General features: G+C 48.5%; 2 protein-coding genes across 2 annotated transcripts; both read left to right on the top strand.

The window, feature by feature from the left end:
* Nucleotides 1–7461: 7461 nt before the first annotated feature.
* On the top strand, nucleotides 7462–9206 carry CDV56_107768 (ferric reductase family protein; the record flags this gene model as incomplete). The annotated part of the gene is made up of 4 exons (XM_026761387.1): nucleotides 7462–7950; nucleotides 7997–8800; nucleotides 8851–9052; nucleotides 9100–9206. The coding sequence occupies 4 exons, from the start codon at nucleotides 7462–7464 to the stop codon at nucleotides 9204–9206; spliced, it is 1602 nt and encodes a 533-aa protein (XP_026616208.1).
* A 703-nt stretch (nucleotides 9207–9909) lies between these two features.
* On the top strand, nucleotides 9910–12172 carry CDV56_107659 (uncharacterized protein; the record flags this gene model as incomplete). The annotated part of the gene is made up of 7 exons (XM_026761278.1): nucleotides 9910–9936; nucleotides 9988–10038; nucleotides 10091–10276; nucleotides 10325–10378; nucleotides 10435–10825; nucleotides 10910–11801; nucleotides 11851–12172. The coding sequence occupies 7 exons, from the start codon at nucleotides 9910–9912 to the stop codon at nucleotides 12170–12172; spliced, it is 1923 nt and encodes a 640-aa protein (XP_026616207.1).
* Nucleotides 12173–12659: the final 487 nt, after the last annotated feature.

Here is a 12659-nt window from a genome sequence, read left to right as displayed (position 1 = left end):
ATTGCCACTGTATTTTCCCCTAAACCTGTAACTTACCGACCTTTTACAAGATATTTTACGGGTATAATTCGGAAGGAGGGAGAACAGCTTCATAAATACACCCAGCGTTTCATGGTTCCCAGAGAGCATCTTTCTGATCCTCCTCCATTATTACCCGCTAAAAGGTGAAGTGACTTATCTGTGTAATACCATTTCTGATGGCTCACTGTCAGACCAAAAGCGCAAACCACCAACATCATTGATCCTCGGAGACTGGAGTAAAAGGGGAGGGATCGTGTGGGCAACAATTCTCTACTACTCGACGTGGCGTTAATTACAGAGCTAAGCTCGGTCGATGAATCGGAAGTTAAATTATTTCTCATGTCTATCCATCATCAGATGCAGTTTTGACTGAGTACTGGCTGCGCTGCTGAGATTTTGTTTCTGTTGCAAAGGATGTTTCGGAGGTGTCTGCCTGCCCATTAGTCTGCGCTGTTGACTCGCTTGCAGCTCCTGCTCTGTCGGCCAATAACAAGCTCAGATGCTGTATTGATCAATTAAAGCATCAACGGCTCCCCATTGCGATGATTAGGCTCCAATCAAAATTATTACAAGGAGTTGGGTTAATTGGACCTGGACTTCCCCTTTCAGGAAGCTTTTTCTCATTCCTGGCGGTTTGTAACCAGGAAATAGCCCGTACGAAGTGAGTTAGTCGGTATCCTCCTAAAGGCTCGTCTTGACAACAAGTAGCATTGTGTGGCAGCAGCACAATGAACAATTATCCAAGGATTGCCTTGCATCGGAGAGTCCACCAACTCAGGCAGAAGACATAATGATCAACAGAGGAGCGTCTCAGTATCGCCAGCAATGACTGATAGGGAACGACTGAGGCACTAATCTCTACCAGGAAATCATTGATCACTAGCTGGACCCCGCAACCCGTCGTTAGTGGTGGACATTTCCTCAGCGGTGGATCAAGTAATTGTCCAATCAAAGCCGCTGTGTTCGAGGATTGCTGCAGTGATAAGCTTCGATGTGGGTAGGTACAAACGGGCCGCTGAGATGGCACTACATACAGGGGGACTTTTGGCTTATTAACACCACCCCTGAGGACACAGCATCTTTACTGGGCTGGAGAGGTCTGTACGTCGACATCGCTGCGTCGGCCAACGGTGAATTACTTTTTAGGTGATGAGCCAGGCACTTGCGAGAACATTCCATGGACAAGATTGACGCATCTTAGTATCTAGTGTAAATTATGTGGCGTATCGTCGAGACCAACCACGCCTTATTGGGCGCGCCCGCAATACTTTCGTCTTAATTTCACTTTCCTGGCACGACTTATTGGGCGCGCTCGAAATATTTTCGTCTTAATTTTATTTTTCTGGCATCATCTCCTATGGCTTTGACGGCTATTAGGATTCACGCTGTCATTTTCCCAGAAGCATCAAGTTATGTAGTTGAGATTTCGGACTACGCGACTTCTGTAGTTATGACAGTATACGTTTCAGCCACTTATTCTCTCAGAGCTCAGCCTGCAGACGACATTACATCACGCACGCTGGACGAGCAAGGACTCTAGTATCCAGTTTCCCAAATTTAGCTTAGCGTGTGTGGTTTCCATTGAGCCCCAGACACCGATGACAATGACAGACGTGTAGCATGCGATGCGTATGAACTAAGCTATAGGCTAGCCTATGGTACAGTGAGGGTCGAAACCTCATTCCGCCTCCCTCAAGCCAAGCTTACCTCCAAAACCCTAAAGCCAAGGCGCTAATATGCAAGGCTATGTATATATAGATCTATGACGTCATAGTAGGTAATATATATCTTATCAGATCCGTATCTGTAATATGCTATATTTAGAAGACCGTATCGAAGGATACCGGTCGGCGGAACTTTCTAGAAGGTTCGATCTCGGTCGCATGCCCTGTCTGATCTGGGAAGCTGTCAACAGCGACAGCGACTCTTCTGCATTCCTCTCCTGCATCTTGCAGTTTGGCTGCAGGAGTAAGCAGGCTCCGGGGATCATCGACGGCCAAGGTCTGACAGGCAAGACTCTATTGGTACTGTACTGCTGTTCACTGCACAAACCTTGCTCCGCTTATTATCATGGGCACCCCCGTGTTATTGAACGGCCCGTTGGGCATGAGACGGTGTGGGCTAACCGCTTACAGCATGTTGCTAGGTGTATTGGAACCATCCATTCCTTCTTGTAAGGATGACCAATAGCCTTTTCAGCTATGATGACGAAGCCTGTCAGTCCCGGCTGATCGACCCATGGGACCAAGATTCGCAGTATGCGCCAACACCGGGTGACTTCGGCCGTACCCCCGCTACACTGTATTCCCTAAGCCCTACCCCGGATCCTATCTCCTGCCAAACGCAGCCTGATTACCTTGGGTTTCTCCCATTTGCTGAATGGGAGAAATGGACGGAGGATAATTGCTACGAGGGACCGGAAGAGCCTGAATTCATTCGTTACACGATCGCATGGAAGCTCATGATCAACCGCACAATTGAGGCCCGGGAGACCGAGCAGGACTTGGTTGTAGCCCCCAGTGAATATTGGGAGAAACACCTGAAACAGAAAATCGACGAGTTGGTGCAGATGAAGAAACGTGACCGGCGTGTCCGGTCGGAAGACACGGCAATCGTGGTATCAGTAAAGCACTGTAATCAGGGCCCGCTTGAGAAGCTTTTCAAGTCCACTAACATTGATTGGAAACCAGTGGAGAGGCAGCTTCGTAAGTGGAGCAATTTGGTCCGCCTGGGCAGGACACCTCAGGTTGCTATCACATTCAAGTATATACGAGATGATACACCGCCTCGAGGCGACAGGAAAGGTGCCACCAGGAGAATGCTTGCTGAACGAGAAGCAGAGATTGTCGCTGAGGAATGCTCTGGACAGCCTTCGAGCTGGAGATACGTATACAAACTTATGCGATGCTCAGTGCCTTCATGCAGTGACTTTGGCCAGTGGTGTTGGCAGGATCCTAAGGGTAGGAAACACTACAGACTACGAAAACCCCACCTCGTGAAACTCACTGCCCACGTGGATAATGGTGGCAAATTGGACAGCCACGATGATGTCCCAGAGGATATTCGACAAGCTTTATACCTGGAGGCTCAGCAAAAGCTCGAGAGAGCCTCAAATAAAACGAATAATCAGCTTGCACTCAATGCTCCCTATCCAATCAACATCAACCTCTTGCCCGCGCAGGGCACTGGCACGCATGAATCTGTCATAGCTACGTCACCCCCCAGACCTGCACCTTCGAGTAAGAGAGTTAAAATCACCGGGCCGAGGGATGCCGCCGTCAAGGAATACTGCGAATGGCATGAAATGCAGGTGACTGATGAAGCGCGCAAGGCGGACTGGCGTAAGGCACGTGACATAACTCTGTCAAATGGCCTTGACCTCGAGTTAGTTGAAGAGGATCAAGAACATGTGCAGTTTCTCATCGATCAAGGGGTCACGAAGGGGACTGCTCGGCGATTTGTTCGCGACATCTATGAGTGGGCTAACCATGTGAAAAAAGATCCGTCGTCAGAGGGAAGCATACAGGACTCTCCAGAGGACATTGCCGCTTGAACACTGGCACTGTAGAATACACTGATTTTTTGATTGATCAAACTGCTAATCTTCATTGCATATGTGTTGAACTTTTTCTGGCTGTGGAAAGAGAGCGCTGCTTATATAGCTTGTTCATTCTATAACTAGTTATAGTTTCATTTCCGAATTTCTTTTCCTCGTTAGGCAGTGAATGGCTTGGCTAGCTTACAATACCACATTTGATTCAAACGAATAAAATTCGTCCACTGTACCCAGACATGCTGTGGTGGGTTCTGGGATGAATGTTGTTCCGACAATCAGCTGACTAATGGCGAGAGCTTCCTTCGCAACCACGACCACATCTCATCCTATCGCAAAACAGACGCAAAAACGTCCTTGGCTCGACTCAATGGCCAATGCACATCGCCGCCACCAGCTTTCCCTGACAACGTTTATTCATCCGCCTCGGAAACCACTTTTGACGCCGGAAGAAAGTCAAATAGCGCGAAGCTTGTTCAAGACGTTGATTGACTATGCACCCAAGCGTACATCAAGGGGGCGGTACAAACCAGCGGTTCTCATAGAAGAAACATTTGAACGCATTCAATGCAAGGATGTCTTCCTTGAGTACTTCTTTACTTACATATACACGAACGTAATACCGGAAGAAGAGCGCAGAACAGGCTCTTGTTTCTCTCAAGTTTTCGCCTACTTTCGCGATTTCTCGTCTTGGAGTTCAGAGAACAAAGACACAGCTATGGATACCATCGACAACTTTGCAGAATATTTGATTGATAACTTTTTCATGCCACGTGAGTTGATGCCCGCCTTCGTGCTCGATTTATCCTGGGATGAGCTAACTTTATGGCATGTTGTAGTTAGGGCGTCATCAGTGAAAACACCTCAGCCTACACCTGTGGCGTTAGCTGCGAATCAAAATGCACCAACGGGCACCAAAAGTCGCGTGTCTAGGTTACGACAAGAGTGCCTCAAACGTGATCACTATCGCTGTGTTGTCTCCCGCAAGTTCGATAGAGCTGAAGCGAAAAATCGGCTTGAGCAGAACGAGAATAGCAAAGATGATGATGGAGAGCTCTTAAGAAATCAAAGGAGTGACCAATTCGAATATCTAGAGGTGGCACATATAATTCCCCATTCCCTTGCAACGGTCTCTTCTGAAGAGTCAGAACTGGTATGTGGCCCCATTTGTGAGCAGGTGCTTAGTTTCTTTCTAATTATAAGCATAGAGTGAGTCAAAAAAGGCTGCTTTGTACATTCTGGATATGTTCGATCCGGACATAGGCCCTCTTATCGCAGGGCCAGAGATCGATAGTCCCTACAATGCTTTGACGCTAACCCACAATTACCATCGGCTGTTTGGAGAGTTTGAGATATATTTCGAACAGAAGGACCCTAGTATTGAGCGCACATATGTCATCGACTCTACCGAACAAAGGCCATTTTTGCGCGACCCTCTATTTCCAGTTACCCGGGAACTTCATCTTAGTCCTGAGCTTACTATTGATCCACCTGCTAGTAAGCTTCTAAAGGTCCACTGTGCTATTGCACATATTCTGAAACTCAGCGGTGCGGGAGAGTATATAGAGAGAACGCTTCGGGAGATGACTGAAATCTGCGTCAGCGCAGATGGCTCTACAGACCTAGGACGCCTTGTTAGATCACGACTGGGGAACTGGTCAAATGTACTAACTGTTTACTAGCTCGATTTCTCTAGTAACTAAGTTGTGTGATACTGCAAATGCTCATACAAGCATTAGTATAGGCAATTTGAGAATAGCTATCTCGCGAAAGTCTACTGTCTGTATCAAGGAATCCTACTAAAAAGATAATAGTCCTCCCTTAGTCGTCTTCTTCATATTCTTCAATTGTTACGCCAGCATGTCGAAAGTGACCTTCAGCGCTGCCTCTTTTTGCACCAATAGTATCGACACATGTTTGCAGGAAAGTATCGAAGCCCTGGTCAGGGCAAGTTTCGTAGTGTTCCCAATTTCGCTTAATATAAGCCTTCAACTCGGCAAAGAATTCCTCAATAGGGTTCAGGTCGGGTGAGTATGGCGGGAGGAACAATAGTTTAACCCCGGCTTCAGAGCACATCTGCTTGACTCTCTCGGAGTGGTGGAAAGATGCATTATCCATAATTAGCACAGATTTTGGCTCTGGCCATCTTCCACAGTGCTGAAGTAGCTGGCCAATAAAATCCTCGAAGACGACAGCATCCGTTGAGCCTGTGAAGACACGGGAAAGAAGTATACCGTCTTGGGCGTAGGCAGGTAATATCTGATAACGTTGGCCACGATGGAACTTCGCCACTTGGACTGGTGCCACTCCCAGTGGAGACCAACCCGTCCTTCTAAAACCTATCCTCTTATCACATCCCGACTCATCAACGTAAACTAGCTGGTACGAATGAAATTCAGAGAGCTTATGGAAGTAGAAGTCTCGTAGATCAGGGTTCCGTTCTCTTGCTCTTTGCTGGGCTTTCTTTTTCGTCCAACCTTCGGAGGAAAGAGTCCTTTTTATGCTCGATGGCGACACTGAGATACCGAATTCGTCATATAGAAAGACTGCCATCTCTTCAAGGTATAGGCCGGGCTTTTCCGTGAGGTGTTCGCAAAGAGCTTCAAGCATCGGCGGAGTTATACTTCGTGGTCGACCCCCACGGTTAAGTGGTGGGCTTTCGCTACCAAATAAGCGTAGGTTAGTACGAATATTCCTAATAGAACGTTCACTGCATTCAGCAGCATCAGCAATCTGAGCAGTAGTAAAACATCTGCGTATCATATCGTGTATAAGCATATGCTTCCAAGGTTCAAGGTGGCGTCCCATGGCGTGCAGCTACCGTATTTTGTGGGTTGAGCTGGGTTGGTTGGGACTGATGAACTTGCAGATGCGCGGGGTGCGGATGACTGTGTATTTTTGGTACAAAACCAAACAACATTATTTACGTATGTTTGGTTCCGAACCGTATAAGTATCGTGTTCTATATATATCGAGGATTGCGCTAGCCATATGCGGATTCATGCGTAATTAGCGCCTTGGTATTAGGGTTTCAAAAATAAGCTCATCTTGCGGGGGGCGGAATGAGGTTTCGACCCTCACTGTAAGCAACGGGGAACCATGAAGTTGACTCTCTGCATCAGCACAGGATACGTAGTCGAACAGTAAGCATTTCTATTCTAACTCTTCAATTAACTGTCTGGTAGAGAGACTCAGAACATTTGATGAGACTTGTTCCAGGTCATGTTCTGTCTCTTCGTCTCTGGTAGATGCTGATCCGAGCAAACCTAACGAGCGAGACTCCTCAGGCTGGGGTATGATATCCTCCAATGTCTCCTGGATCGGAGGAGGGTAGTACATTGCCTGATGACGTAAGTTTGACTATAGGAACAGGCCCTCACGGGACTTACCGTGTTGGATAGTATATTCAGCCATTGTATCTCTGAGGATGAGTCAAAAACGTATATCTGTCCAGTTTCCTGGATCCGAACAGCCAAGAAGACATCGGATTCGCACTCCAAACTGAACTCTGCTGCTTTCTTCAACAGGTTCCTTTTACGTCTGTGTCGCTGTTGAGCTTTTGCCCGAGCACTGTCTGAGCGGCGCTTCTTTACCCACGACAATTTCTTAGTCATCGCTTGATTTCAACCTGATGGATAACTTGGAAATTCTATGAGTCTGGGGTATCGAAGATGGTTATATATCTCTATTCCAGGCGCTGAGGGCCGCTGCGGAATCGTTGCGCTGTATAGGCCTCTTTCCTCACAGACAACGCCATGGTTCAAGGAGCTGTACCGCAGCGAGGTCGTCGTACGTAGCTATTTCTACTATAAAAGTCTCTACTGTCATTACCAAATTTTCCATTCCTCCTCCATCCTCTGCTGGTCATACCTCATTTCAAACAGAGAATGGATGCTTTAGCCATCTATGCCATTGTCGCTGGCGGTATCTTTGCTGGTCTCTTCCTGGCCCGGACTCTCTCTACCCTCGCCAAATGGTCGACCTTTTTTTCTATCCTGCTCACTCGACATCTGACACTCCCTTTTGTCGTCCATAGGCGTCAGCTCGTAGGTCCTTGGACCCGTGCCAGTGTTCTGCTTCACGTATCATACGCTGCAATTAATGCCTTTCTCGTCTTTTTCGAGGCGGACTCCCTGACTGGCGCAGGCCGCCGTGCAGGAGAAGTAGCCCTAGTCCACCTGATCTTTCCTTTATCAGCCATCCACCTAAGCAATGTAGCCGACCTTCTAGGCATCAGCTGGCGCACTTCTCGCAAAATCCACCGTGCTACCGGCTGGATGGCCGTCGCTCTGCTGGCCTTTCACGTTGTTGTGGCGATTCAGGACCACGGATTTAGCTTTCCTCTCAGCGAAATGCAAAACCTCTTTACCATGATTGTATGACTCACCACTGGTATTGTTTCATTTTAACTGACTGAAGTAGGGTGCTGTCTCCCTGGGTGCCGTTGCTCTGCTTTCCATTCCATGGTTTCGTCGATGGTCGTACGAGATTTTTCTCCGAAGCCATCAGCTCTTCACCATACTCTTTGTCTATGGCACCTGGCGGCATCTACCATCCGCAAACCGGCCGCCCAAACTTTATCTTCTTATCGCATTGGCGCTATTTGGAACGACTTCATTCGTAGAGTTGGTGACTCTTCTATATCGGAACGGGCTGTTTGCGGGTCGCGGTTGTCCAAGGGCCATTGTGACTTTTAAGGTGAGAGAAGCGAAGGAGGCCGATCCTGTTGTAACAGCTACTCAGGTTCGCATTGTCTTACCTCGCCCTGTGACCGTGGAGGCTGGGCAGTACATCAATCTCTGGATTCCGTCAGTCGGCATATGGTCGTGGACGCAGACACATCCTTTCACAGTCACATCCTGGTCTCGAAGTGCACAGGACACCCTGGAGCTTCTGGTGCAGCCGCGCCGTGGTCTATCAGCAGATCTTCTTCGCTATGCTCCTGTGGCTGCACAGAGCTCGATTTCTTTCTTGGCTTTATTTACTGGTCCTCATGGAACGAGTGAGGATGTCAGTCACTATGAGAGCGTCTTGGCAATCGCTAGTGGATTTGGGATCGCGGCAGCAGTTCCATATCTGAAAAAAATGATCTACGGCTATAATACCTGCACATCGCAGGTTCGCCGTTTACATTTGGTGTGGCAGGTGGAGTCAATTGGCGAGGTCGCCGCGGCTCAGAGCCTGTTAAATAACCTGCTGGAAGACGATATCGTAGATGAAGGCTATGTTCGTATTAGATGTTCCCGCTGGAGGCTCCCAACTGAAACTGACAATAGCCATGTTTCAAGATTCTCAATATCTCTATATACGTGGGGAACGGCCTCGAGCAGAACAAATTACCCTTTGGTCAACATGAAAGAGTCTGCCTTTACCGGTCTGAGCCAGATTATGATAGCATAATCTCTCTCGAGGCATCGGGCGACCAAATCGAGAGGCTGCCTAACATCTGGGACGAGCACGGTCGGACGTTGGTAATGGGTAAGGTTCTCGAGTTTCCTGTGATTACGTGCTGAACTTCTTCCTAGTCTCTACAGCGGACGAGCTTCGAGACCAACTACGGGAGACGGTAAAAGCATATCTTCATCGGGGTGTGACACTTTCAGAATTGGAGTATCAGCCCAGCGCTGACTGAGAGTACCGTGGAAGGTGCATGTTGAGCTAGTGTTGGGAGCGGGCCATGGAACAGGCTCGCGGATGGACAGTTTCATTACGTTGATCGCCGTACGGTTTCTGGACGAATAAATTACCAGACGGTGGGAGAATCAGTGGTTGAAAGACGACTAAGTGTCATTTTCTGGAAGGATGACGGAGAGTAACTTGACTAGAGCTGTAACTTTCGGCCAGAGTCCAGCCCCAGACTTTTGGTTGTATTTTTGGTTCTTGCTCTCTGATTTGCAGTAACCGATGACACATTTTGAAGGGAGATCATTTTTGGCGCGCAGCTGCAGGTGGGGCTAACGTAAGTGCTTGGAATTCTGGTTCAGGCCACGAGTTTCTGTCAGGAACGCTCGCTTTTGAACGCTGTTGCACACTGTTGGACTCGGTTGAACTCTTTTGCCACCTTGACCACGCTCGGTTTTCTGAGGGCCTCTTTTTCTGAGGGCCTCTCTTTTCTGCTGGTTGTCATTTATTTCTATAAAAGCAAGCCAGGTTCATCCTCTTTTCAAGATGTTTTCAAACCCTCACTGTCGTTTCCAACCCTCGCTGTCATTTCCAAACCTCCGGACGCCAACCGAACCACTTCTATTCCATCGGTAACTTCCCCATCGTCGCTGGTCAGCTCCTTTCTCTTGTTAGTCGTCTCCATCATTCTTAGGTGGGCTGGTCCCACAAGGATGCTCTCCCTCACGATTGGCGTCCCGGTAAGTATCCCTAATCCCATGTATCTCACACGCTTATCTTTCGCCTTATAGGTGACCGATCACAATAATAGATTATACTTGGATGATATCAAGTATTTTGATGTGAGAATATGTTATCTCACATTTTTCGTTGTTTATTCTCACCTCAGCCCAGTTACTCCACCGGATTGGCCCGAAACTGCGACAGATCGGATCGTTGGACGTTTCCCAAATAATAATTGCGCTGGGGTTGGCTGAAACAAACGGGGGTATCCGGTGGCACAAGCTTCACTCCGATGGATTGATTAGACCGTCAACAGACTGGGGTGTGAATACTTACCAGATCTGGTTCGGCCTAGTGGTACGTTTCTTTGTCTCTGGCATTCTCAGCAACTCGTAATGTGGGCAGGAACCCGGCCATGGCATGAATCGCGACGTTCTTGACTTGCCAAGTCTTTACAAGGTCAGTCGGCGAGATTTCAGCTCCTCTCTTCTCGAATGACCCTTACACCGCACTAGCTTGTTGAAGACCTTGGAGTCGATTTGAGAACCTTATGGAAGTTGGAGAGGACCTGGGTGGTCGACATGTTTAAGAGGCTTAACGCTCTTTGTTTTGTGAAGGGCCTCGTTATGGAAGGCACTGTATTGCCGGGACAAGCGCTTCCTGAGATTATCTCTGCTGGTAACGCTTTCAAACCCCTGTCCGGATTTTCACGCTTTTCCAGCATTCTTACCATGGAAACATATACAGCCCCATCTATCCCGTCTATTCCTCCCCCGTCTATTCCTCCCCCGTCTGTGCCCCCCCTACTGATGAGCGATCCGTTACCGTCGAACACCATTTACTACCCCACAGATGCCGGTCTCGAATTTGATTGGGCGATACAGGATCATGGCATTATGGACCCAAGTACGTCTTCTCCCTCGGTGCCAAATACTGTCGATGGGGGTTCTTCGATGGTTGCTTCGCTACAATCTGTCCATAGACCCACAGGACCCGATGCTGGCCCTGCGTCTTACCCGACACCCTCTACTCATTGTGTCAACCCTCCCGCAGCGGGCGGGCCACTCGTCTCTCCGAGTGCTTGCTGCAGTCCACAAGTCTACCAAGTGGTCAATGCACCACAGTCGGTCAGAACCCCTGTCTCAACTTCTGCAACGACGCCCGTGGGTTTTGCGGATACGCCTGGGTCGGATGCAGGTGCTTCTTCTTACCCGACGCCTTCTACTAATTATGCAGACTCCCCTCGAGTGGATGAGCCTACTACCCGCTTGAGTTCTAGCGTTTTGCCGCTCAACCAAGCCGTCGAAGCACCGGAATCGACACGCAACACGCCGACGCAACAGCAGAGGCGTGAGCAGGCGATTATCAGATCGTTGCAATCGTGTACATTTACGAAGGAGAACGTGTGTCTTGGTACCGAGAAAATCAAGAAAATTATTAAAGCGGGAGCTCGCCTTCTCACACAGGATCATGTCAGAATCTTGCGGCCCCTCTTCGACGGCGGAGCTGATATGTCATCCAGCCTAAAAAGACTTGGACTTCCTGAAGAATGGGTAGGTATAAATGGAGCTGTGAATTACCTCAGGGTGCTCGAGAAAGACAAGGACAAGAAAATCTCTTTTTCCCTTGATCCCTTGGCGAGGCGTGTCGCGCAAGTATTGCTCTATCTCAATTATGAGTCTCTGCGTAAGAAAGGCGAGGAAGATGTGGTCACCCGCATCCTTGACGCCTACCACGATGATCCTAACAAATCCAAGGGGAAAGTATACCGCCAGAAGAACTTTCACACTTATCACGTGCGCTTGGGGAGATGGTGGTGGAGGCTTGCAGCGCACTTGGGATTGGGCATCTTGTTGGTCGCTGATGATGTAGCGATGAACTTGTAAGTGGCACGAGCAGCTCACTGTGGCCCGGCTAACTCAAGCGTATAGGTTTAGTAACAGTTTCACTGATGATCAGATTGACGCGCTCATTACCTTCGCCTTGCGCACTCGCCCAGGCACTATTCACCTCTATCGTTCGCTGGCGCCAGTGGCAAAGTCACTCTTGAGCGGAGAGCTTCCAGCTAATCTTCGCCAAATCTTGATGGATGCTAACAAAGGCCTCTTGAGACACAATGCGCTAGAGGAAGCCCGTACACAGGACGAGAATGCGTCTATGTCCCAGGAGATTGCGGGTCCTTGGCAGGTCGAAAACACTAAACCGTACGCGGAGAAAACCGCGACGGATTTTATTGACTCACTTACGCATTAGACACTAACCTTTTCGGGTGGTCACTTGGCTGTGCCAATCCATCCTCCTCTTCCTATATTTCTTAGTCCAACGCGCATCCTTGATACCAATGTTTCAACTTATATAGTAGACGCATTTCAATCTACAGTTATTTGCTTATTCCCACGTAGCGGCGTAAGCATGACGCTACAGTACCTGTCCAAATGTTTCTAGAAGCATTCAATACAATAAAATTGTTCAGGATTGACAGTCATTTCAACTTAGTCTTTTTTTTTCTTTTTTTTCCTTTTTTAAGCTATTGCAGTGCTTCTTGTGCCTATTTTCCAATTTTCCCCCCTCTGTACTTAGGGTGGTGCTCAAAGACACTCATCTGAACTCGCAGGCGCGGACTGGGTGTTCAGTGCAGCCAATAGTATGCCTGATGCCGCCCCACTCATATCATTTGGTAAGGCCAAATGCAAGCTGACCGCTCTGGCAATACCGAGTGCCTTCGAACACAGTCGCCTCA

Source organism: Aspergillus thermomutatus (assembly GCF_002237265.1).
Source record: "Aspergillus thermomutatus strain HMR AF 39 chromosome Unknown NODE_47, whole genome shotgun sequence".
Classification (NCBI taxonomy): domain Eukaryota; kingdom Fungi; phylum Ascomycota; class Eurotiomycetes; order Eurotiales; family Aspergillaceae; genus Aspergillus; species Aspergillus thermomutatus.
This window is presented reverse-complemented; position numbering and strand designations above follow the sequence as displayed.